The 27679-nt window shown below is 37.0% G+C and overlaps 1 protein-coding gene across 1 annotated transcript; it reads left to right on the top strand.

Moving 5' to 3' along the window:
- Positions 1 to 1518: 1518 nt before the first annotated feature.
- IL18 (interleukin 18) lies at positions 1519 to 26837 on the top strand. The gene is made up of 6 exons (XM_068988334.1): positions 1519 to 1661; positions 17587 to 17673; positions 18570 to 18581; positions 22641 to 22775; positions 23586 to 23719; positions 26303 to 26837. The coding sequence occupies exons 2-6, from the start codon at positions 17595 to 17597 to the stop codon at positions 26522 to 26524; spliced, it is 582 nt and encodes a 193-aa protein (XP_068844435.1). The 5' UTR covers positions 1519 to 1661; positions 17587 to 17594; the 3' UTR covers positions 26525 to 26837.
- The last annotated feature ends 842 nt before the right edge of the window (positions 26838 to 27679 follow it).

Below are 27679 nucleotides of genomic sequence, written 5' to 3'. Positions count from 1 at the left end.
GGACACAGACACATTTGGGTTGCTCTATGTCAAAGAAAAAAATGTTTGTCCCTAAAGTAAGAAATGGGTAAATTATGCATTATGCACTTTTACAACTGGAGAGAAGTAATTGGCAATGGGCCATTTAAAATTAACTTGCTTGGTGCTCTGCTTATTTAAATGACAGTTTGACTCTACTTAATGCTTTTGTGCTAATTGACCCAACTGAACAACACAGAGGATGAAACCTGTCATCAGTTTTAGTAACACATTTTAAGTTTTTAAAAATTATTTACTTATTTATGGCTGTGCTGAGTCTTCATTGATGCGTGCAGGCTTTCTCTAGTTGTAGCAACTGGGGGTTACTCTGTAGTTGCAGTGCATGGGCTTCTTGTTGCAGTGGCTTTTCTCATTGCCAAGCACTGGCTCTAGGGTGCCTGCACTCAGTAGCTGTATGCACAGGCTGTTACCTCAGGGCATGTGGAATCTTCCCAGACCAGGGATTAAACCCTTGTTCCCTGCATTGGCAGGCAGATTCCTAACCAGTGAACCACCAGCAAAATCCCATCATACACTTCTTTTTATTATTTATTTTTAATTGGAGAATAATTGCTTTACAATATTGCATTGGTTTCTTAAGTGTGCCTTTTTTTCCCTTCTGATAATCACTGTACCAAGCACCCTCAACCATCCTATCTTAGACTTCCTTTGTAATAACTACTGTTTCATAATGTTTCTTTGACGTTATGAAATGAAAACCCTATCTTGTTGACAGCTAAAAAAAAACACACAAGCAACAACAACGAAAACAGCTCAACTAGCTGTTTTTATAAACGTTTTGTTTCCTAATTCTAGAACCCCTGTCTCCATACAGTCTCTGAACTGGCAAAAAAAAGCGGAAAAAAAAAAAAATCACTGTGCTAATTCCCTTGCTAGCAAGGTAATGCAATTTAGCACATGTTCAAGAGAAAATAGCTAAGAAACTTTATTTCCCTTAGTTATTTTCAAGGCTGTGATAGTAACACTCTGCTCTTTACCAGTTTCATTTTAAGTGGGGTGGTTACATTACAGGACTCACCCTCCTAGGGCTGATTATTCATCACTGATGTTCAGTTGTTAAGTCGTGTTCCGCTTCTGCCATCCCATGGTATTCAGCTCAGTTAGATGAGAAAATGTGCTAAAGCCTGAAGAGAAAGTCTCAGAAGAGAAAAATTAATGTGAGAAAAATGCTTCTGATTGACCAAGCAGGTGCTTTTTTTTTTTTTTTTTTAAGTGTTTGGGTGTACTTCGGAAAGAGGTACAAACTTTGAAGGGCCAGAACTGCAACAGAAGAAATGATTTCATTAACATGATTTTATATTAAAAGAAATATCCTTATTCTCTGACACTTTGTTTCAGGTTTCACTGCCTTAGGAAACAGGCCCCGTTTGAAGGCGGGTCCTAGGCGTGCCAGAATAGTCTCCTCCCTCCACCTTCTTCCTCCTTTCTCCCTAGGGCTACGCCCCCTCCTTCCCAGACAGCAGTCGGATCCGGACCGGCAGAGAGTTCTGCTTTCCAATGCTTTCAGCTCTCCTGGCTGCCTGCTTCTGCTGCTGAAGGGGCTGCCGTCTTCTATAAGGAAAAGAAAAGGACCTCAAACCTTTCAGATCACGTTTCCTCTCCTAGGAAGCTATTGAGCACAGGTAAGAAATATCATTACTTGCTATTTAGAAACTCAAGCATGGAGATTAGAAGTAAGTGATAAGATAGAAAAGCGATTGAGAGGAATTTAACTCCTCTCACATCACTATGATGGGAGACTAGTTGGTAACAACATAAGGAACATAGATAGCGTAGTCAGAGGAAAATCTTTTTCTCTCTTTTAGCCACTCTTGGAGAGTATCACTTTAGAGGAAATGTTCTCAAACATATTGATCCCATGACCTCTTTATACTCCTAAAAATTATTGAGGATCCTGAAGAATTTTTGTTTCTCTGGGCTATTTCTTGTATTACTGTCATTTGCTATACTAGAAATTAAAACTGAGAAATGTAAAAAATAATGACCTGTTTATTTGAAGATAACAATAGGCACATGACATGTTAGCATAAATAACTAAATAACATTTTAAATTATGGATAACTGTATATTACAAAAAAAAATCTCCTGTGAAAAGTGAAATTGTTTTCATTTTTACAAATCTCTTTAACATCTGGCCTAATAAAAAAAAACAGGTGTATTCTCATCTGCTTCTGCATTCAGTCTATGCAATATCACACAAAATGTAGCCCCTGGTAAACTCTGTTGTGTACACTTATGAAAGTGAAAATTACAAATTACATCTTAGAATTATTTTGAAAATTTCTTTGACCTCATGAACCCTCAAGAATCGTTGCTTTAGAATGTTAAACAAGCTTCTCTTTAAAGGGAGCCTCAACTCTGAATCAACTATTTTAAAAACAAAAAATTATTCATATGAAATCTTGATGGAATCTGCATCAGCACCCTTATGCTGTGCTATATTGGACAATATTATAGCATTCCCCAGGAGAATTTTATTTCACAGCAAGGAAAGGGCTGAGTAATATCTTCATTTCTTAAATGAAGATTCTTAAATTCTTAAATTCTTCTTTATGCCGTCTGTATATGTGTGTTAGTTGCTCAGTTGTGTCCGACTCTTTGTGACCCCATAGACTGTAGCTCACCCACCAAACTCCTCTCTCCTTGGAATTCTCCAGGCAAGAATACTGGAGTGGGTTGCCATTCTCTTCTCCAGGATATCTTCTCAACCCCGGGATCGAACCCTGGTCTGCTAAATTGCAGGCAGATTCTCTACCATCTGAGCTACCAGGAAGCCCATGCCTACCTGTAACTATCTCAGTCAGTTCAGTTCAGTTCAGTTGCTCAGTTGTATCCGACTCTGCGACCCCATGACTTGCAGCACACCAGTCCTCCCTGTTCATCACCAACTCACGGAGTTCACTCAAACACATCCATCGAGTCAGTGATGCCATCCAGACATCTCATCCTCTGTCGTCCCCTTCTCCTCCTGCCCCTAATCCCTCCCAGCATCAGGGTCTTTTCCAATGAGTCAGTTCTTCACATGAGGTAGCCAAAGTATTGGAGTTTCAGCTTGAGCATCAGTTCTTCCAAAGAGCACCCATGACTGATCTCCTTCAGAATGAACTGGTTGGATCTCCTTGCAGTCCAAGGGACTCTCAAGAGTCTTCTGCAACACCACAGTTCAAAAGCATCAATTCTTTGGTGCTCAGCTTTCTTCATAGTCCAACTCAATATTATGGACAAGCCAGATTTTAAAAGATATTTTGAAGGAAGATTTAATAGAATTTGAGATTCTATTAATTTAGATTCTATTAAATCTTCCTTCAAAATATCTTTTTAAATCTGGCTTGTCCATAATATCCCTATGTAAATATTATGAATTCTTATATTAATTCATTCATGAATTCTTATCAGAGTTTCATAGCCTGTCTCTAATCTTTTTCATCGTGTCATTGCCAGCTCAGTAATCTGCTTTCCTATTGCCTGTGAGATTAAATATGTTCTTTGTGATTTTTCAAAGCCCTCTACAGTCTTACCCACCCTACCTTGTGTTCACTGCAGGACAGCAAAATTGTTCCACTGCAGTCAAAAAAATAGCTCCATTCAGTCCACCTCTCACCACAGTATGGTGTTAATTATCACCATAATGCTCTTCCTTGTACTCCATCTCTTCAATCAAGCAATCAGGATTAAATTCAATTCTCCTTTTCACACAAGGTCAATCCGGCAGTTCTATTTTCGCTTCTTGCTTTGAGTCTGTATTTAACAGTTGATTATACACTGTACACCTTTTATCATTTAATATTTACCTAAATTTTTACCTGAGTCTTCTTCCACTCCCCACCTCTACCATGCCCACATACTTACCTTCATTAAGATTGCAAAATCTTGAAGGACAAAATGACTTATAAACTGAAGAGTTCTATTTTGACCTTGTTGCTGTCGAGATGATTACCTACCTGATTTTAGGGCATTAGTTAGGTAACATGCTTCCTCATTTCAGCCCGTACCTATTCCACAGAATTGGAATTCCACAGCAAAGATAAACATAATCATTATTGGTTTTCAATTTCAAGACATTTTGACTTTTAATCTGATAGTATGTTTGTAAATTCCCTTGGCTTAATAAAGCTGGTTACATAATAAATATTCCATTGGTATGTATTGTTTTTGAATTATGAGGAAGTGGTTACTAGGGTGTTTGCCGCATATAAATGCCTCTTTCTCTGCAACCTTAACTAGAATCTAGAATTATAGAATGCTGGAGCTAGGGGAAAAAAAAAATTCAAATATTGACCATTCAACACTCTCTTGTCCAAATGAGGAAACTGAGACCCTCAGAATTAAATGACTTACCCCAGAAAAGTTTGGAACATATGTGGTTTAATCACCATTTATGATAGATGAATGATTTTCTACCATTCACTAGCCTCTGGCTAGTTTCCAAGGCTTGTATAACTAAAACTTTTTATTGATGCAAAGAATCAATTACCCCTGCATATTCCTGGAAGAATCTGTCTGGAGTAGTTTATAACTCTTTAAAAAGAAAAAGTTAATAATCTCAGAATCTTAGCCTGAAATATTCAAAGCATTTTTATCTGATGGAACCTATACTTTTTATAGATTAAAGAAAGCAAAGGAACATGGATGAGAAAGGAAAAGAGGAAAATTGAGGGCAGTGGGAGCGGAAGAGGAATACAATACTTGTGATCTAGAGGTTTTAAGATCTAACAAAAAAAAAGTGCTAAGAAAATAAAGAATTCAAAATAAATACTTGCATGAAATAAAAGGGAAACTATTAATACTAGAGAAAAAAAGAAGAATATTTGAGAAATTCTATTTTTAAAAATCTGTCTTCAGACTTCCCTATTCTTTCCCTTTCTTAGTGGCTTTCGGATGGTTTAAGTTTTTTTGGTGTTTTTTTTTTTTTTTTTGGCTGTGTCAGGTCTTAGTTGCTTTGGACTCTGAAGCATGTAATCAGCAATTGTGACACGTGGATTTTGTTGCTATGCAGTCTGTGGGATCTTAGTTCCCTGACCAGGAATCAAACCCATGTCCCCTGCATTGCAAGGTGGATTCTTAACCACTGGACCTCCAGGGAAGTCCCAGAGTTAGAGTTTTAAGATAGAAAAAAAAATTTCTACCAGTCTCTTTACATAGTGTTGTCATGGCAACAAGGTTTATCATAGAAAACATTTATTTAACATTTTTTGAGCTCCTACTATGTGATAAACTCTTTCCAGGTGTTGAAGACTAAAAACCCAGAAGGCATCTCATTGTCTTAAATAAACTCAGATTGAAGATGGTTAGACCTATTTGTAATCAAAGTAATCTTAATTCAGGGTAATAAGAACTATTTTAGGAGCATGAACACAGGGAGGGGGTTGTGGGCACTGATGAGAGAAGGATTAACTCAGTGTGGATGAGTCAGTTTTCCTGTAGGAAATGTTTGAGCTGTGACTTAAAGGATAAATAGTGAAGAAGGGCTTGGCAGGCAAAAAAGGGAGGGGAAATTTTGGCCTGATGGGAAATAACTGGCTAGACAGTGGAGTGAGGGAGAGTCTGAAAGGAAGAAAAACAAGGAGAGGAAATTGAAATAGAAGATATGAGAAATGACAAAGGCTAGATTTAAAATAGTGCTGGTGGAGATGGAGAGGAGACACCAAATTCTAGGCACATTTCTGAGTTCAAATCTATGGTATTTTTGAGACAGGAGAAGGTTAAACAAAGGAATTGAGAAGAACTCCCAGGCTTCAGTTTCGTTGGGTAGGTCGTTCGTGTCCAGCTCTTTACAACCTTATGGACTCCTCCCAGGCTCCTCTGTCCTTGGAATCTTCCAGGCAAGACTATTAGAGCAGGCTGCATTTCCAACTCCAGGGAATCTTCAACCCAGGTATTAAACCCGCATCTCTGTGTCTCCTGCATTGGTAGGCAGATTCTTTACCACTCTGCCACCTGGGAAGCCCAGGTTTCAGTTTGAGACATGTTATTTGGACATACTTGAGAAGGTAATTCATTAGTACATCCTACAGTTGGGACTATGGATCTGGAGCCAGAAATTGTAATTTGCAAGTTATATATCCCCCAGTAACTGCCACCCTCTCTCTTTATAGTTAAACTTCTTAAAAGAACAGTTTATATTCAATGTCTTTACTTTTTTTTCATCTCATTCTGTTCTAGATCTTTGTCCACTTGCCTTCCCTTCCTCCACATTCCCTAAACTGTTCTACTGATATCAAAAATTTCTAATTGCCAAATTCAATGAACAAGTTTAAGCTTGTGTGTAAATTATGGACTCTACAGCTTCTGACTCCAACCAGCTGCTTGTTGTTGAAGTTCCTTTGCTCTTTGACTTCCGTGATACTTATCTCTTAGATTTGCAAAACTGATTTAATAATTTTCTACTCAAGCCTGTTTTTCATTCTGTTTTCTTAATGAGGTAATCACTCAACAAATTGCCCAGAAACTTTGAAGTCATCCTCAATTCCTCCTTTTTCCATTTGACCTGCAAGTAATCAGCTAAAAAATGCTGCTTAATCTCTCTTGAATCATGCCTACAGCCACTGCCTTAGTTTGTAGACTCATCAACTCTTAGCTTGTTAAAACTGTTTCTGCAGCTGTTTTCTGGCCTCTGTCCAAATTCATTAATATCTCATCAAATCTATTTTCTATACTGGTGCCAGAGAGAGCTCTTTGAAACATAAATTTCACCATGTCTTTCTTCTACTGAAAATAAGTCAGTATTTTCAGAAAAAAAGTTCAAATTCTTTAGCCTACTCTCCTTTTCAAGCTTTTGGCAAACTTAACTACACTGCAAATTGCATTTATTTGAATTGAACTGGGCAGAATCAAACTAATTTAAAATGAAATAATAATCTCACTTTATAGGCAAAATGAAATATGTGAACTCCAAATTAAATAATTTGTTTAGAATGATGGTTTCAAAGCTGGTAGGCCAAGTGAGTTGTGAACTGCTAACACTATTGCCACATAGAAGTGTCTCTTCTACCTGGTAAAAATATCTGCTTTCACATTGGCATATTGTAAGTGAGGCTATTCTTTAAACATCTCAGAAGCTCTTGAGACAAACAGGTTATTGTGGCATTATTTTTATTATAATTTTAGAAATTTATTCATTCATTCAGCAAGCATTTATAGATGTCTGCTACACACCAGGTTCACAAAACTGAAGCTGATGATATTTCTACTCTTATGGAATTTACATTCTAGCAGGGGAAAAAATAATAGAGGATATATTTACAAACCATGTTAAAATATTTGAGGCCATATTTTTATGAAATTGTCTAGAAGGTGTAATTTTCTTTGGAAATCTCAGCCATTTATTTTCAATATCCCCACCCCCACTTTGCCTTGATCCCTTTCATCAAGGCACTTAGATATTCCAAAATCTCATTCTTTCTCTTGTTTTTTTCTTTAATTGGAGGATAATTACTTTACAATGTTGTGTTGCTTTCTGCTATACAGCAACATGAATCAGCCATAAGTCTATATATATAGACTCCCTCCCCTCCCTCTTGAGCCTCCCTTTTGCCTACTCCCATTCCACCAGTCTAGGTCATCAGAGACCAGGCTAAGCTCCTTGTGTTATACAGCAACTTCCCACTATCTGTTTTACACATGGTAATGCATATATTTCAGTGACACTCTCTCAATTCTTGTCGTTTTTTTTAATTTGAACAATGTTGATGGAGAATCATGTGGTTCTCTAAAAAATAAAATAAATGTAAAATAAAAAGCATACATATGTGTATATATGCATATATGTATGCTTATTTATTATATATGAACTGAATCTATATAAAACTGTTAAATAGCCACCAAATGGACAGTCAGTTCAAGATGGTGGCCTCACAAGATCTTGAACTCACCTCCTGCCTCAGACAACAGATCTACAGTTACATATAAACCATTCCCTCTGAAAAAGACCTAAAATCTAGCTGAAATTTCCTCCACAAGAAAGGATAAAAGAGCCACATCCAGATGGGTAAGAGATGGAGAAACATGATTTCACCAGGAACCCCACTTAGGGTGCAGCAACCCATAACAGAGACTGATAACATAAAGCAGAGCTATTCCTCGAGGAGCAAAAAGTCAGTGCCCCACAGCAGGCACCCCAACCCTGGAGAACTACACCAAAAAGATAAGCCCCCAATACATCTGGCTTTGAAAATCAGTAGAGTTTATATCCAGGAGAACCATGGGGCTGTGGGAAACAGATTCTGCTCTTAAAGGGCTTGTGTGCAAATTTATTTACCATAGGACCCATCATAAAAGTAGCAGTTTGAAAAGCACCCAGACCAAATGTGAAAGAAGTGTCATTTGCTAATCTTAAAGCATCTGAGGAAGGTGCAGGAGCTTGTTAGTACTCTCTCCACCTGGATGAAGACACTGACAGGTGCTGTTTTGGCAATTTCCTTCTATCTTGCTAGCACTGGCACAGACGAGTGCCATCTTGGCACTCTCCCTATAACCTGCTAATACCACTGGGCACACTGCACCCCCATATTTCTATCCTGTACCTGCCAAGGCCAGGCAGGTGTACACAGCCCACATGGGGGAATGTTCCTAGACCTCTTAATTTTGATGGCTGGAGGGAATGCATTTCTAGGTCCCATGAATCTGAGACAATCAAATGGGGAGTTCTCAGAAGACTACCACCTTCAGGGTGCTGCACAGACAGCAGACTGAAATGTACCTCCAGTGTCCCTGTGAAAAAGGACTAACAACTTGTCCTTGAGCTTCAGGCTGAGGAGCACACTTCACGTTTATCTCATCTGAAAGCCAGGGGGGAACCATCTCTGCACTCTTCTTTGGCTTTACTGCAGTTCACTGGCACCTACAAGAGAGGATCTCACACACACTACGATAGCCCTGATTTTTGCCAACTGTAGTCAAAAGGACACCTGCAGATGGCTAGCTCTGGTGGCTAGCAGAATTTATCATTGCAGTACCACAGGGCAATATATATTTACATACCTTAAAAACTGCTGCCTGGAAGTCTGGCTTCTAATCAGCCTGAAGCTAGGTGCTAACTGAGGTCTCTCCCTCTGAAATACTCACAGATCCCTCAACACTTGGGACCTATCAAGAATAAATCAGGCTACATATACAACCACAAAGGTTGAGTGACCGCCAAGAACTAGGGCAAGGTTAAACAATAAGGTTCATCTTTACACAAGGTCATGCCTTTAAGACTAGGAGAGATAACTGTTTTGCCTAATATATAAAAACAAATACAGAAAGTCAAGCAAAATGCAGAATGAGAAGAATATTTTCCAAAGGAATGAATAAGATAAAACCCCAGAAGAAAATCTTAATGAAATGGAGATAAGTAATTTACCTGATAAATATTTTAAAGTAATGGTCATAAAGATACTCATCAAACTCAGGAAAAGAATGGATGAACTCAGTAAGAACCTCAACAAACAGAATATAGATGAAAGTACCAAACAGAAGTCACAGCCTGAAGAAGACAACAACTAAACTGAAAAATGCACTAGAGGGACTCAACAGCAGACTAGATGAATCAGTTATCTGAAATACAAGGCAGTAGAACTTACTCAAACAGAGCAGCAAAATAGAAAACAAATTTTAGAAAGTGAAGTTAAGGAACCAGTGGGACAAACATCAAGCAGAATTGCATTCACATTACTGGGTTCTCAAAAGGAGAAGAGAGAGAAAGGGGAGCAGAAAACTTATTTGAAAAAATAATAGCTGAAAACTTCCCTTACCTGGAGAATGAAACAGATCCCCAGATCCAGGAAATCCAGGGAGTTTCAAAAAACAAAAATGCAAAGACCCCAAGACACATTATAATTGAAATATCAAAAGTTAAAGAGAGAATCTTGAAAACAACAAAAGGAAAAGCAATTTATTACATACAAAAGAAGCCCCATAAGAGTATCAGCAGATTTCTCAGGAGAAAGTTTGCAGGCCAGAAAAGAGTAGCATGATATATTCAAACTGGTGAAAGGAAGAAACTTCCAACCAAGAATACTCTACCTGGAAAGTTTTATCATTCAAAACTGTAAAAAAATAAATAGCTTTTCAAACAAACAAAAGCTAAAGGGGTTCATCTCCACTAAACCAGTCTTACAAAAAGTGTTAAAGGGACTTTCTTCAGCTGAAAAGAAAGTGTACTAATTAGGAACAAGAAATAGATGAAAGTAAAAATCTCATTATAGAGGTAAACATATAATAATTAGTGGATTAATCACTTACAAAGTTAGTATAAAGATTAAAAGACAAAAGTAATTTTTAAAACTACAAAATAACTAATTAAGGATTACAGAAAGTAAAAAATTTAAAGTGTGACATCAAAACATAAAAATGTAGAAATGAAAATGTAGGGTTTTATAATACATTCAAACTTCTTATAAACTTAAAATATATATTTCATGTAGAAGCTGTTTAGATATCACTCTCATGGTAACCACCAGGCAAAAATCTATAGTAGATACACACACAAAAATGAGGAAGGGATCTAAGCATAACACTATAGAAAGTCATCAAACAACAGAGAAGAAATCAAATGACGAAACAAAAAGAAATGATAAAACAGGCAGACAGGCAGAAAACTATTAACAAATTGGTGATAAGTACATACCAATCAATAATTATCTTAAAAGTAAGGGACTAGGTGGGATAATTTGGGAGAATAGCATTGAAACATGTAATTACCTTATGTAAAATAGATGACCAGTGCAAGTTCGATGCATGAAACAAGGCACCCAAAGCCAGTGCTCTGGGACAACCCAGAGGGATAGGGTGGGGAGGGAGGTGGGAAGGTGGTTCAGGATGGGGGTACACATGTATACCCATGATCGATTAATGTTGATGTACGGCAAAAGCCATCACAGTATTGTAAGGTAATTATCCTCCAATTAAATACATTTTTTTCAAAGTAAGGGGACTAAATTCTCCAATCAAAAGACAGAGAGTAGCTGAATGGATAAAAATATAAGAACCATCTATATGCTGCCTACAAGACTTATTTCAAACTTAATGGATATATACAGAACATTCCAGCTAAAAACAGCAGAATATACGTTCTACTTAAGTGCACCCAAGTGCATGTGGAACATTCTCCACGATAGATCATATGTTAGGCCACAAAATAAGTTTCATGAACTTAAGATCAAAATCATGTCAAGCATCTTTTCTCATTACAGTAGTTTGAAAATAGAAATCATCTATTTAAAAAATGGAAAAATCACAAATATGTGGAGATTAAAAAACATTCTATGAACAACCAAAGGGTCAATGAACAAATCAAAAGAGAAATTTAAAAATTACCTTGAGACAAGTGAAAATGGAAAATTAACATGCCAAAACTTATGGGATACAGCCAAAGGAGCTCTAAGAGGGAAGTTTATAGTGATACAGGACTACTTCAAGATACAAGAAAAATCTCAAATAAATGATCCTACTTTACAATTAAGAAAAAAAGAACAAATTAAGCCCAAAGTCAGCAGAAGGAATGAAATAATGAAAATCAGAGCAGAAATAAGTGAAGTACAAACTAAAAGGACAAAGTGCATGCATGTGTGCTCAGTCATGTCTTACTCTTTGCAACCCCATGGACTGTAGCCCACCAGGCTCCTCTTTTCCAGGCAAGAATACTGGAGTGGGTTGCCATTTCCTTCTTCAGAGGATCTTTCTGACATAGGGATTGATCGAACCTGTGTCTCCTGCATCTCTTGCACTGGCAGGCTGGTTCTTCACCACTGTGGCACCTGGGAAGCCCAAAAGATAATAGAAAAGATCAATGAAACTAGGATCTGGTTCTTTGAAAAGATAAACAAAATTGACAAACCTTAAGGAGACAAGCGGATGATACCACTCTTATGGCAAAAAGTGAAGAGGAACTAAAAAGCCTCTTGATGAAAGTGAAAGATGGAGAGTGAAAAGTTGGCTTAAAGCTCAACATTCATAAAATGAAGATCATGGCATCTGGTCCCATCACTTCATGGGAAATAGATGGGGAAACAGTGGAAACAGTGTCAGACTTTATTTGGGGGGGGTTCCAAAATCACTGCAGATGGTGACTGCAGCCATGAAATTAAAAGACGCTTATTCCTTGGAAGGAAAGTTATGACCAACCTAGATAGCATATTCAAAAGCAGAGACATTACTTTGCCAACAAAGGTCCGTCTAGTCAAGGCTATGGTTTTTCCTGTGGTCATGTGTGGATGTGAGAGTTGGACTGTGAAGAAAGCTGAGTGCCAAAGAATTGATGCTTTTGAACTGTGGTGTTGGAGAAGACTCTTGAGAGTCCCTTGGACAGCAAGGAGATCCAACCAGTCCATTCTAAAGGAGATCAGCCCTGGGATTTCTTTGGAAGGAATGATGCTAAAGCTGAAATCACCTCATGCGAAGAGTTGACTCATTGGAAAAGACCCTGATGCTGGGAGGGATTGGGGGCAGGAGGAGAAGGGGACGACCGAGGATGAGATGGCTGGATGGCATCACCGACTCAATGCCCATGAGTTTGGGTGAACTCTGGGAGTTGGTGATGGACAGGGAGGCTTGGCGTGCTGCGATTCATGGGGTTGCAAAGAGTCGGACACGACTGAGTGACTGAACTGAACTGAACTGAACACCATTATCAAGTGGGATTTATTCCAGGGATGCAAGGGTTGTTCAGTTCCACAAATCAATGTGATACATTAGATTAACAAAATAAAGGATAAAAATCTTATGATCATCTCAATAAATGCAGAAAAGTATTTGACAAAATTCAATACCCTTTCACACACACACACACAAAATCCTCAACAAAGTGAGTATAGAGAGATCTCACTTCAACATAATAAAGGCCATATTTGACAAGCCCACAGCTAACATCGTACTCAACATCAAAAAGCTGAAAATTTTTTATTTAAGATCAGGAACAAGATAAATATACCCACTATTGCCAATTTTATTCAACACAGTATGGGCCCTCCTAGCTAGGGTAATTCATCATGAAAAAGAAATGAAAGATGTCCAAGTTGGAAAGGAAAAAGTAGAACTGTCACTATTTGCAGAAAGCATGATTTTATACATCGAAAACCCTATGACTCCACAAAAAAAGTTAGAACTAATAAAGGAATACAGTAAAATTTCAGAGTATAAAATCAGTATACAAATATTGTTGTTTTTTTATACACTAACAACAAAGAACAAGAAAGAGATATTAAGAAAACAAGCCCATTTACAATTACATCAAAAAAAAATATCTAGGAATAAACTTAGTCAAAGAGGTAAAGACCTATAATGCCAAAAACTATATGACACTGATGAAAGAAATGAAAGATATCCAAATAAATGGAAATATAGTCCATGCTCATGAACTGGAAGAATTAATATGATTTAAATGTCTGTATTACCCAAAGCAATATACAGATTCAATGCAATCCCTGTTAAAACTTTAATGGCATTTTTCACAGAAATAGAACAATACATCCTAAAATTTGTATGGAACCACAAAAGATTTTGAATAACTGAAGCAATCTTGAGAAAGAAGAACAAAGCTGGAGGCATTATACTCCCTGATTTCAAACTACTAATACATTGCAAGCTATAGTAATCAAAACAGTATGTATTAGCACACACACACACAAAAGAACAGGCACATAGATCAATGAAACAAGACAAAGAGTCCTGAAATAAACCCACACATGTATGACCAGGTAATCTATGAAAAAGGAGGCAAGAATATACAATGGAAAACGATAGTCTCCTCAATAAATAAGTATTGGGAAAACTGGTGCCATGTGCAAAAGAATTGAACTGACCCACTGTTTTACACTCTACAGAAAGAATAACTCAAAGTGGATTAAAGACTTAAATGTAAGACCAGAAACCATGAAATTCCTAGAAGAACACATAAGCAGACATCTCCTTGACATCAGTCTGGCAGTACATATATATATATATATTTGGCTCTGACTGCAAACTAATGAGACTATGTCAAACAAAAAACCTTCTGCACAGTGAAGAAAACTATCAACAAAAGTAAAATGCAACATTTGAATGGGAGAACATATTTGCAAATCATATCCAATAAGGGATTAATAGTCAAAGTGTATAAAGAACTCTTAAAACCCAATAACAGCAACAGCAAAAAAAAAAACACCTGACTTTAAAAATGGTCAGAGAATCTGAGTTGATTTTGCCAAACAAGACATACAAATGGCCAACAGGTATATAAAAAGATGTTCCATATCACTAATCATCAGAAAGATGACTTATCATCTACATATCTCTCAAAATTATCAAAAGAATAATAAATAGCAAGTATTGGCAAAAATGTGCAGAAAAAGAAACTCTGTGCATTGTTGGTGGAAATGTAAATTTCTGCAGACTATAAAAAAATTAAAAATAGAATTATCATATGATCTAGCAATTCTAATTCTGAGTATTGAAAACAAAAACACTAATTCAAAGATATATATTCAAACCTATGTTTATTGCAGGATTATTCATAATAGGCAAGATATGGAAAATCCTAAAAGATAATGCTGTTAAAGTGCTATACTCAATATGCCAGCAAATTTGGAAAACTCAGCAGTGGCCACAGGACTGGAAAATTTCAGTTTTCATTCCAATTCCAAACAAAGGCAATGCCAAACAATGTTCAAACTACCGCACAATTGCACTCATCTCACATGCTAGTAAAGTGATGCTCAAAATTTTCCAAGCTAGGCTTCAACAGTACATGAACCAGGAACTTCCAGAAACGTTTAAGCTGGATTTAGAAAAGGCAGAGGAAACAGAGATCAAACTGCCAACATCCACTGGATCATAGAAAAAGCAAGAGAATTTCAAAGAAAAATCTACTTCTGCTTCATTGACTATGCTAAAGCCATTAACTGTGTGGATCACAACAAACTGTGGAAAATTCTGAAACAGATGGGAATACCAGACCACCTTACCTGCCTACTGAGAAATCTGTAAGCAGATCAAGAAGCAACAGTTACAACCGGACTTGGAACAATGAACTGGTTCCAAATTGGGGAAGGAGTGCATCAAGGCTGTATACTGTTACCCTGCTTATTTAATTTATATGCAGAGTGCATCATATGAAATGCTAAGCTGATGAAGCAAAAGCTGGAATCAAGATTGCTGGGAGAAATATCAATAACCTCAGATATGCAGATGACACCACCCTTATGGCAGAAAGTGAAGAGAAACAATAGAGCCTCTTGATGAAAGTGAAAGAGGAGAGTGAAAAAGCTGGCTTAAAACTCAACATTCAGAAAACAAAGATCATGTCATCCAGGCCCATCACTTCATGGCAAATAGTTGGGGAAACAATGGAAACAGTGAGGACTTTATTTTCTTGGGCTCCAAAATCACTGCAGATGGTGACTGCAACCATGAAATTCAAAGATGCTTGCTCCTTGGAAGAAAAGCTATGACCAACCTAGATGGCATATTAAAAAACAGAGACGCTACTTTGCCAACGAAGGTCTGTCTAGTCAAAGCTATGGTTTTTCCAGTAGTCATGTACAGATGTGAGAGTTGGACCACAGAGAAAGCTGAGTGCCAAAGAATGGATGCTTTTGAACTGTGGTGTTGGAGAAGACTCTTGAGAGTCCCTTGGACTACAAGGAGATCCAACCAGTCAATCCTAAAGGGAATCAGTCCTAAATATTCATTGGAAGGACAGATGCTGAAGCTGAAGCTGAAGCTCCAATACTCTGGCCACCTGATGTGAAGAACTGACTCATTGGAAAAGACCCTGATGCTAGGAAACATTGAAGGCCGGAGGAGAAGAGGACAACAGAGGATGAGATGGTTCAATGGCATCACCAACTCAATGGACATGAGTTTGAGCAAGCTCCAGGAGTTGGTGATGGACAAGGAAGCCTGGTGTGCTCCTGTCCATGGGGTTACAAAGTGTCGGATACAACCGAGCAACTTAACTGAACTGAACAGGAAACAACATAAGTATCCATCAATGGATGAATGGGTAAAGAAGATGTGGTGTATATAATGGAATCAGTTCAGTTCAGTTCAGTTCAGTCGCTGAACATCCACCTCCTCCCAGGGATGGAGGAGCCTGGTGGGCTGCCGTCTATGGGGTCACACAGAGTTGGACACGACTGAAGCAACTTAGCAGCAGCAGCAATGTGAGTTAAGTGTTTTCAACTGAGTTTTAATTTCCTCCTTCTTCTATATATGTTTGGCCTCTAGCAAACTGTGCTAGAAAAAATTTGAGTCACCTCTAAGTATAGGCGTATAAACCAGTTGACAACTTTGTCCTAACCATCTTCCTTGGAGGACCAACCATAACAGTCCTCAGGGAGCCATGGACCTCTGAAGTCGAGAGTAGAATTTCTTAATCATTTCTGTGACATGGACCCTCCCATGGCCAATCTGGTGAGTCTATGGAGTCCTTTTCAGAATCATGTTTTTATATGCATAAAATTAAATATTTAGGATTAGAAAGGAAATCCTTCATAATTAAAGAGTACCAAAAAATTTTTAACAAATTTTAATAGGTTTATATGTGAGTCTTTATTTGTACATTAAATAACAAGATGTCACATTGAAAATAATAACTTCCATATGTTTCAAAGTAGTAATGAGCCATATTTCAAGATCTCTGCAACAATTATAATACAGTAGAAAATATATATGTCTATTAATAATAGTCACAGATACTGTGTATAATACTGTGGTTTGTTTCCTGAAGCATAATGGAAGGAACTGTTAAATTTCAGTTAGAAGTTGGTGAAAATATTTGTGTGGTTTTTTTTCCCCCATCCAAGTTCAAAGATTTACCAGATTTAGAACCCTTGCTCAATAAACAAAGGTCTGGAAGGATACATACCATTTTGGAGTGAGGGTGGGTGGAGTGGAACAGAGGAAAAGAGCAAAAAAATTCTTAGCATTTTCAAATTCTATATTTGATTTTTTTTTACAGAAAGATTGTATTTATGTATTACTTGTGCTAAAAGCATAGCATAGTCCAGTCCAGACTCCAGATCAAAAGCTCCTCTGGCTCAGAGAGGAAGCCATCAAGATGCAGAGCCCTTCAACCTTCTCTACCTCACCCCTACTCCAGGCAGAAACACCATTTTTAGCATTGCCTCACCTTTAGCACTTTGACAGTGAAGTCACAGTCTTCAGTCTTTCACTCACAGAATCCCGTGGGTTGTAAGGCAGAGATGGAACCAGTCCCTAGTTAAAGGACAGGATTAGATGTGTTTCCTATGTTTATACTGATAATATATGTATATTTCTAACAAAATACCGGAATAGTAAATCAGTTCAATAATGGACAACTTATCCTCCCTTTATAACACTGTTTAATGAGAATATACTTCCGTTATCTAGATTTCAAATATCTAATGGTTTGCAAGAGTACATTTGAACACATGCATTCATAAACTGAAGATTCCTGTCATTTATTAAATGTCCAGAGTGTTCATCAGCATGCTGGACTTCTGAAATTGGAGGTGGAACAGAACGAGGCTGTAAGTGGTAAAAGATTCCTTTTGTGTAAAAGGAATAATCACTACCTTTTAACAGATGACTGTTTGCTTTCATTAGGCATAAAGATGGCTGCAGAACCGGTAGAAGACAATTGCATCAGCTTTGTGGAAATGAAATTTATTAACAATACACTTTATTTTGTAGGTAAGTTCAAAACAGTGGGCCAAATACAGGGTTTAGACACATGTATTCAACTAGAGTTTGAGCAAGCTCCAGGAGATGGTGAAGGACAGGGAAGCCTGGTATGCCGCAGTCCATGGGGTCACAAAGAGTCGGGCATGACTGAGCAACTGAACAACAATTCAGCTAGAAAATATGTTATAGGCAAACTATTAAGTCACTTGTTTTTTGTTACCAGATTCCATTGTAATATACACACTTCCCTGGAAAAAAATATTGGGCCTCTAGAAATTAATCATAGTATGTCCAAGGTCCCAATACTTTGTCCTGCCACCTCTCCCAGCAATTAGTTCATAGTAGCCCACCCAGAAGGTGGCTGCGGGTGCATGTCATGAAAATCCCACTAAATCAGATACATTTGGGTAATACAATTTCCCAAAGCAAACTGGCAAATTACATAAGAGATATGTATCTTAAATCTAGAGTTCTGTGAGTTATTTTATGTAAATATGTTTGACAAATAAAAACAGATTCTTACGATTAATCTTCCCTGGGCAGTTGGGCTTCACTTGAAAGCTTCATAGAAAATTCTTTGGTGACTTTCCATCAAAGCAATAAATTTAAGATTAAAATCTATCAGTTTATAAAATTTCTTTTTAGCTACAAATTTAAATTTATGAATCCTAGATTTAGGTTTTACACCTACCATACCCAAGAACATACCAAGTCTAATTAGCTTCATTTTATGGAAACTTTTGGATGATTATATATTTTTATGGAGGCCAGCAAAGGCCATAAGCAGTAAGATATGGGTTAAAGAATACAGAGGGGCAGAAAAGAGTAATAAAAGTGTTTGTGAGAGGATGTTCTGAGTTTAAATATAGAATTAACATATTTTGTTTCTTTTTTTTCCCCTTTAGCTGAAAATGGTGGTAAAGTATAACTTTATTTCTCTTTCTTTTCAAAATAGATAGCTACTTGAGTAAACATCCCACAGACACATCCATAATACCATTCTCAGCTGATAGAAACTGATACCAGTCTATCTGAGAAGCTAATATTCCCTCAGAGGAATGTGGACTCACTAGCACTGCTTTGAAATAAAGACGACTATAAGGGATATAAAAAAGAATCTTCAACAAAATATGTTTCTCCCAGCTTAGGAAATTCTCAGCTATTAGAATCTCCAAAATAGACCTTGCCTGTTATGCAGATCCTGAGATTAGCAGAAAGTCATGTGTTCTCTGGTGTATATAGGAACAGGGTACTGAAGAATGAGAATTGTTGCCTAAGATCAGGAACATTTTCCTTCTTCAACCCTCCCCTTCAGAATGGTCTGGAAAGAAGCCTGGCAGGTTCCCAGGGTGCAGGCAATTCTGGAAGTAGTGGAGAAGGGGGAGGGTAGAGCAAACAGACCAGTGAGGTTGAGTCAGTAAGTCTTCCTAAGAAGTGAATGTACCCAACCCTTGTCCCTCTGGCACTCAGAGAGGCTCATACCCAGATAAAGCCTATGATCTCCTAACAGACCCCCGAATTATTAAAGGTCACCAGTTTCTCATACTTTTCCTTAAAAATAGCACTTTCCCCATTCGTAGTGTGATCCCTACTAGACCAAAAATAGAAAACAGGGACTTTTGAAAAATACTATTCCTTTAGGTTTCTTTCTCTAGATTCATTGCGATACTATTGCCATATAGCTCCTCATGTTTCTGGAAGATTGCTCTACACCTAGTTACTTGATACGGCAAGTACTGGCATCTGTATCTCTGGCACTGTGTTAGGCACTCCAATACAATGGTGAGCAAAACACAGTTCTAATGGGAGAAGCAGGCCCATTAGGAAGGCAATTGGAATGTGGAGTGTTAGAAAGGCCAGGGATGCTCTGGGAGCACATAGAAGGGCACCTAACTTAGTCTAGTAGATTCTGGAAGGGCAATTTGAAGGAGGGATAGAATTGAAAAGTCAATAGGGGTTAGCCAAGAGAAGGTATTCTGGGCAGAGAGATGAACACATGCAAATATCAAGATGCAAAAGAAAGCATGGCATGTATAAGGACTTGAGTTAGTCAGAATGGGAATAGAGCAGCAGTAGAAAAATAATGAGAGAGGAATGAAAAATAGGATGCAGAACCATAAGTTTCTCTTATTCTGATATATGGAATCTCAACCTTATGTTTGGGTTTTGGGGATTCATTAAGCACAATATGTATGATGTAGGATACAGATTAGTTTTCTGTAACAAAGAGATCCCAAAATATAGTAACTGGATAAGATAAAAAAAATAATTTCTCTTGAATATAAATCCAAGTAGGCAGCAGTTCAGTATTAGTATGGCTGGATACAGCCTGATGATATGGGAATCTAAACTTTTTCTTTTTCTCTTCCATCATCCCCTAGTTGTTGAACTCATCTACATACTTGAAAATCTTCATCACACTTTCTGAACCTATATCCCAGCTAGCAAGAAAGTGTTCAAAATGAGAGGAAGACAGGTCCACTCTTTTCAAAGAAAGGCTCTATTTAGAAGTTGTAAACATTAAGTCCACTCATATTCCACTGACTCAAATTTAGTCATATGGCACAAACTGCAAGGGAAATATGGAAAATATAAACTTTATTCAAAGTGACCATGTCATTCATTAAAATTGAAAGATAACATGATCATATCTCTGAATGTTAACTTTAGTTACGATTGAATTTTAATTCCTTCTAGCTTCTATTCTATAAAGAATTGCCGTGTGGACAATAAAAGGGGGATGCCAATTAAGAGGCTATTATTGTAGTCCCTTTAAGAAATGATGATGACATGAATTAAGATAGGCACAGCGGGGTGCCATTGAAGAGCTGTGAATGGATTAAAAACAAACGTGGAAAAATCAATAGGACATGTATTTTGAAGGGGATGGAAAGAAAGAAAAGATGATGCCTATGTTTTTTCACATAGGCAATCTACTATTCAGTGAAATAGGAAACACAGGAGGAAGAGCAAGGTGGAGAGGTTTGAGAGGCAAAGAGGAAGACAGATGATAGATTTAGTGATGGTGAATGATGATCTTATCTGTATGACTTCCTAGTGGAGATGTCCAGTAGATTTTTGGACATGTGGTTCTAAACTCAGGATAAAAATTTGAGCTGCACATGATGTGATAGACATATAGAAATGTCATCTGGAGCTATAAGAGTAACAATGACAAATTGGAGGAAATGCATAGCATGAGAAAGTAAACGTCATGGACTAAACTCTGAGGAATACCTATATTTAAAGGATTCAGTAGAAAGAGAACCTAACCAAGAACAGAGCAGAGTAGCCAGAGAGGAAGAAGAAAACCAGAGAATGCCCTGGAACCCCAGGAGAGCGTTTCAGGACGGAGATAATAGGCACTGTGTTGAATTTTGCAGCCTTGAAAATCGATAGCCAGAAAGCATCTATTATAATTAGCAACAGGGAGTTTGGTGATCTTGGTGAAAGCAGTTTGATGGAAAAATGGAGCCAGTGAGTAGAAGCTTGCAATGAGTAGAATTGTGAATGGAAAGTAAGGAAATGATACATACAATTCTTACCAGAAGCTCAGCTACTACAAGGAGGAAAGAAACAAGACAGGCTTTAGAGTGGGATTCTGTTGATGGAGGTGCTTTAAATCTCAAAATGAAAAGCTTTATGTTGTTCTGATTATAAAAATATTTGTTTATAATAAATAATTCAGGCAATGAAGATTAGAAAATTAAGAAAAATTAAAACATGAAAATAACCTCAAAATATTCATTGCTATTATTTTGATATATTATATATATATTAATAAAATACCGTACTTAAACTTCTTTTTCTAATATAATATACATAGACATCTTTCCATGGCAATTAATAATTATTTTAAATTATAATTATACTAAATTCATGATAATTCATAGTAAGGAAATATCAAAATCTATTTAATCAATTCCCAACTGATGAACATTTAAGTTGTGTCCAGTTTGTTTTTATTATTAAAGTCATCCCATAGGGACTTCCCTGGTGGTTCAGGGGCTAAGCTCCATGCTCCCAATGCAGGGGGCCTGGGTTCAATCCCTGGTCAGCGAACTATATCCCACATGCCGCAACTAAGAGTTCCCACAACAAAGATCCTACATGGCCAAATAAATAAAAAATTTTTAAAAAGTCACCCCATAAACATTCTTGTAGAGAAATATTTACACATTTGTCTGCTGTTTCCTCAGGATAAAATACAGTAAGTAAAATTGCTGAGTCGATGGAAGAGAGGGAATGATTGATTCATTGAAAGTACATGTTACACACAGATGAATTTGGCCTTAGATACCAGAAGAGGCCCCCTTTTCACATATCCCTTGAGACGAGAAGGGTAGAGGAAATAAGAGGTGATGCCCTAGTTAAGTTTGTAAGTGAAGTAGCAGGAAATCATTTGCTGAAAGTGAAAGCAGAGATGATGGTGTAGAGATCCTGAGGATAACGAAGAAGGCTTCAAATTGCAGCTATGGACTATGGAAGAGAATGTTGAACCAGAAAAGAAGGTTCGTTATAGCACCAATTTGTACATTTGTATGACTGGTTACCAGCAGTGCATTCAGCAGTCAGGTGTAGAGTTCTGCAGTGGAAAGACAAATGAGTTTGGGATTTAAGACAGTGGCAAAAGGGTATAAATGATGAATCATGAGGTCCAGGCTGCATAGAGAAGGAAGGGAAGACAGGAAGAAAATCAAGAGTCAGGAAAAAGTGAAAGAAAAGTATTAAGAAGACTAAAAAGATAGAAGATTGTGGTGAAAAGCAGGATATTCGAAGATTTAAAAGATAGAGTGGTTCTGAGTAATAACATGAATCAAGGTGCCCCTGGAAATCCATTTAAAAACACTGTACAATTTTACCTTAGCTTCTAATACAGAAAATTGTGATTGTTATTAAAAATTGGAATGTGTAGTATACCTATTTGTAAACTTGGGGGAAAAATTTTTTTTAATGAGATTTCGTGTGCATTTTAGAAGACCTGGAATCAGATCACTTTGGCAAGCTTGAACCTAAGCTCTCAATCATACGAAATTTGAACGACCAAGTTCTCTTCATTAGCCAGGGAAATCAACCTGTCTTTGAGGATATGCCTGATTCTGACTGTTCAGGTATTTTTAATATACATTTGTAAATATGGAAATAACAAGCTACTTCTTCTTATTCCATTTAACTGCTTACATTTTCTGTGATAGACAGTAGCTTACATGAAAAGTCATAGTGGTATAATTTCACTGACAAGAAACTTTATAGGGAATCCATATTTTTTAGTTGGGCTGAAAAAATGATGCAATAAAGATAGTGCTAGGGGTCACACTGTTTGAACCTATCCTTGAGTCATCAATCCCTTCACTATAATAGCATTAACTCTATGTGATCTTCATTGAGTTCGATCCTTAATATCTGCTGGTGATAGCTGAAACTGCTGATAACATTTTCAAAACTAAACATTAAATATAAATATATAAGCACTGAAAGTAAGTCTGTCTTCCACCAGAAATTTAGAGTGCCTTAGAAAATGTATAAGTTTACTGTGCCTTCCAGGGTATGAATTTCAAATATGAGACTTTAGGCAGAGTGGGAAAAGTGAATGGTGCACTCTTGAAAAATGCTGAATTTTTATCTTAACAGATAGAGCTTTAATATTCTATTTAGTGTTTAAAAGTTAAAGACAGTCTTTTAAAATTCAAAATATTTCTAACATACTTTAAAAAGCTGCTGTATTTGTATTTTAGTACATACTTAAATATGTTTTAAAGAATGTATGAATCACTGTATATAGTCTCCTGCTAAGTGGCTGAATCTCAGAGTATGGGATTGGAAATGGGCCTATTAAGGATTATCTTTTGACTAACTCCCTTAAATACTTATTTGCAAAAATTCTTCTAACTAATGTTCTTATTTATTAATGTTTATTTCAGATAATGCTCCCCAGACCATATTTATCATATATATGTATAAGGACAGCCTCACTAGAGGTCTGGCTGTAACCATCTCTGTGCAGTGTAAGAAAATGTCTACTCTCTCCTGTGAGAACAAAATTATTTCCTTTAAGGTAAGACTGAGCCTTAATTTGTTTTAGTCATATTTATGTGCAAAATTAGAAAGCCCAAATATCCCCAGTCCCACCTTTTTCTGGACAAGAATAGCAAGAAGTAGAGAACCATTAAAATCATTACTGAAAATTGTTAAACTCTTTAACCTACTGTAGTAACATCACAGTTTTTCGGAGTTTGCCATAGGGAAAGAGGGTCTTCAACACTTGTTTCATAATCCAGGTCTTCTGAATAATCAACCTATAGATAAACAATAACACAGAATAATTTATGAATTATTTTATTTTAAGAACTACATGTGATTTTCCAGAAAAAGTCCTGCTGCAAGGAATGAAGTTAATAGTTCTTCTGTAAATCCTCTACTGTATAAACTATGATGATAATATTTTAACCCCTAATCATTTTGTTCCTGCTTCTTAGCCTAAGTCTTGATATAACCTTGCAACATAACATTCAGTTGATATATATTATTTTTAATGTTAATCTAAGTGACCAAAATTAATAGGATCAGTTGTAAAGCAATGGTATGATGTATCTCAAAGCCAGATATAAATTCTTTTTGGCCACTGCTTTTTTCTCTATTCTCCATCATTATTTTTCTCTATTTTTTCCATTATTATTAAATAAACAACCAACTATAGATATAGGTTGACTCAGAAAACTTTCCTCCCAGTGAGAGCAGCCAGGGGATGCTCACATATTGGCAGTATTTCAAAAGTGAATCTCATGTCATGAAGACTTTCTGAGTGGAGATTTGCCAATAAAGAACTACAATAAAGATCACCCAGTTCCCACTGAAAGTTAAAGTAAGACCTTCACAGACATGCAAAGGAGCAACTTGGGACAGAGGGAAAAGCCACATTAAAATATAATCCAAGTAAGATCAGTGCATCTGTGACAAATAGAGCCTCCAAAAAAAAAACCCTTAGCCATTCCCTTCCAAGCAAAGTACCACCCCTTCAAGTGACAGTTTGGAATCCCTGTTCCCTGATCTGACAGTCAGGAAGCTCAGTTACTGTAATGGCTTTAGAAGCCTGGAGGTAGACAGACAGGGTGGAGAGGATTAAGCAAGTTGTTACTTAGCAACAAAATCAGAAGGGAAGGAGGGAGATGGCCAAGCTCAAGCCATGTGGGATAGAGGAAAACTAATTCAGCTGCGAGACAGAATCAGAAACTGGGAAAAGCCTGATCTATATGTAAGTGGGGGCTTCCCTGGTGGCTCAGATGGTCAAGAATCTGCCTGGAATGCAGGAGACCCAGGTTCAATCCCTGGGTTGGGAAGATCCCCTGGAGAAGGGAATGGCTACCCACTCCAGTATTCTTGCCTGAGAAATCCCATGGACAGAGGAGCCTGGTGGGCTGTAGTCCATGGGATCACAGAGAGTCAGACATGACTAAGCAACTAACTCTTCACTTTCACATGTAAGTAGACTCTTACTGAGCAACTGGGGGCAGTGTCAGGAAGATGAACATAGTTCTTGGCAAATAGAAAGGGAGAACTAGTTTATAGTGTCATTAAATCAGATTCACACTTGTTGATAAAGGACAAAGGTCAAGAGTTATGGCTTTATAAATTCCAGTTGAGAAGTTTAGGGGGGAAATCCAGGTCCTTTCAGGCATCTAAGGAGGATACCAGGATGCTGTTTTGGGTTTGGAGGGCTCTTTGTCAGTCCTTGGTTAGGATCATGAAGATCTTTGCTACCAGAGGGTGAAAATAAAGTTCAAATATTCTACTGGTTCTGGGATTAACATGGAAAGAACCTGAAGAGGTGCTCACATTTTCTAGTCCATCCTGAAAAGTATGCATGATACGCTAATGGGGAAAGCACAGGCAGTACTATCAGTTAAGTGACCAGCAGGGCTATAGTTTCAAGAGATCTAGCCGTTCTTCGGAAAACCCCATTCTGCCACTTAGATGTAGGAATCAGCATGTGACCTCCCAGGGCAGGGTCCAGCCAAGAGACAGACTACTTCCAGGACAGAAATTCAGGACTACTATGGAAATGAAATGCTTGGCAGGGAAGCACCAAAAGTTGCTGACCAAGACCTGGAACAAGTAACAGGTCTATTTATAGCTGGTTTCGGTTCTTGTCTCCACTGAAGGAAGCAGCTGAGATTCCTGCTCCTTCCTGTCTCTCTCATAGTTGGTTCACAAACTGGAGCTACCCTAGGCTCATGGCTGAAGGTCATCAAAGTCTACAGCTGTGAATGGTTGAAGAAGACAGGAACTGATATTAGCCTAAAAGGGCTGTGGTCTTTGCTAGAACTTTACTTCATCTTGAGCAAATAATGGACTCCACTGAATGGGAAAGGAGAGAAGGAAATCATCTGATGGATATTTTGGGAAAAACAGAGGCCTGGACCTAAATATGCATTACATAGTGGGGAAAGCCAAAGTGGTCAAGAAGAATGGAAGATTAGAGATTAAGAGGGAGGGGAGATCAGTATTCCTACATTCAGAGATTTTTTTCTTAATTCTTGAGCATATGAACTTCTTTAGTTCTATACAATATTTCAAAATAAATTGCACATATTCAAATCAGTCATGTCCTAAAAAAATTAAGCAATTTTTTTCTTTATAGGAAATGAATCCTCCTGATAACATTGATAATGAAGGAAGTGACATCATATTCTTTCAGAGAAGTGTTCCAGGACATGATGATAAGATACAATTTGAGTCTTCATTGTACAAAGGGTACTTTCTAGCTTGTAAAAAAGAGAATGACCTTTTCAAACTCATTTTGAAAAGACAGGATGATAATAGAGATAAATCTGTAATGTTCACTGTTCAAAACCAGAACTAGAAATTAAAATGGCGTAGTTTGAACTGTCTGAGTTTTTACCTTTCAAAAAGATTATGAGTTTGAATGTGTAATTATAATGATAAAATGAATAATGATCTCAAAGATGTCACTGAAAAATTAATAATAAGCTTTTGAAAAATTAAATTGACTTCCTCTCATCCAGGTGAATAAAATATCTCTATAGGGTAAAAAGAATGAATAGTTTGAAAACACATTGTACAGTGTTAGCTGGAAAATAGATTATATTCAATAGAAATGTTTTGAAACTTTGGGGTTATTGGTCCAAATGATGAATAAAACTGATACTTGAATTTTCTAGTTTTCAATAAGTAATTAAAACCTTAAATGTTAATTTTTGTATTCCTTTCAAAGTCAGGATATCTTTAAAAGTCAGATTGATCCTGAATCTGGCAACATATAAAAAAGGATTATGCAATCTGGTGAAGTACCATTCAATCCAGGAATGCAAAGATGGTTTAAATTTTAAAATCAAGCAATATACCATATTAATAGGATAAAGGATAAAAACCCACAATCATCTGAATAAATGCAGGGAAAGCACTTACAAAATCTAGTTCATAGTAAAAGTTCTCAACAAACTTGAAAGAGAAGAGAACCTCTTCAATGTGATAAATGGCATCTATGAAAAGCTAATGCTAATATCATACTTTAATGGTAAAAAAAAATGCAAGAATTTCAGCTGTTGCAACTTCTGTTTAACATCATGCTAGAGGTTCAAGCCAATAAAATTATGAGAAAAAGAAATAAAACATATCCAGATTAGAAAGGAAGAAGGAAATGTTATTTGCAGACAACATGTTTCTAAATGTAGAAGATCCTAAGGAATATATACCCATGTGTTTACACAAACCCCTTTTAAAATTAATAAACAAGCTCAACAAGGTCACAGAATACAAGATTAGTATACAAAAATGAATTGTATTTTTATATATGAGAATGAACAATCTAAATACAAAAATAAGAAAGCAATTCCATTTACAATGATATTACAAAGAATATGACATATAAATAAAGTTAGCAAAAGAAGTACAAGTCTTAAACACTGAAAATTTCAAAACAGTGCTGAGAAAAATTAAATACGTTCTAAATGGAGAGATGAGACATTTCATATTCACTGTTTGGAAAACTCAATGT

The sequence above is a fragment of the Capricornis sumatraensis genome, chromosome 16, assembly GCF_032405125.1.
Source record: "Capricornis sumatraensis isolate serow.1 chromosome 16, serow.2, whole genome shotgun sequence".
Lineage (NCBI taxonomy): Eukaryota > Metazoa > Chordata > Mammalia > Artiodactyla > Bovidae > Capricornis > Capricornis sumatraensis.
This window is presented reverse-complemented; position numbering and strand designations above follow the sequence as displayed.

Coding starts and splice junctions, on each gene's coding strand:
- IL18 (XM_068988334.1), top strand. CDS start 17,595: ATGGCTGCAGAACCGGTAGAAGACAATTGCATCAGCTTTGTGGAAATG. Junction 22,776..23,585: donor GCCTGATTCTGACTGTTCAG/GTATTTTTAATA, acceptor TGTTTATTTCAG/ATAATGCTCCCCAGACCATA. Junction 23,720..26,302: donor ACAAAATTATTTCCTTTAAG/GTAAGACTGAGC, acceptor TTTTCTTTATAG/GAAATGAATCCTCCTGATAA.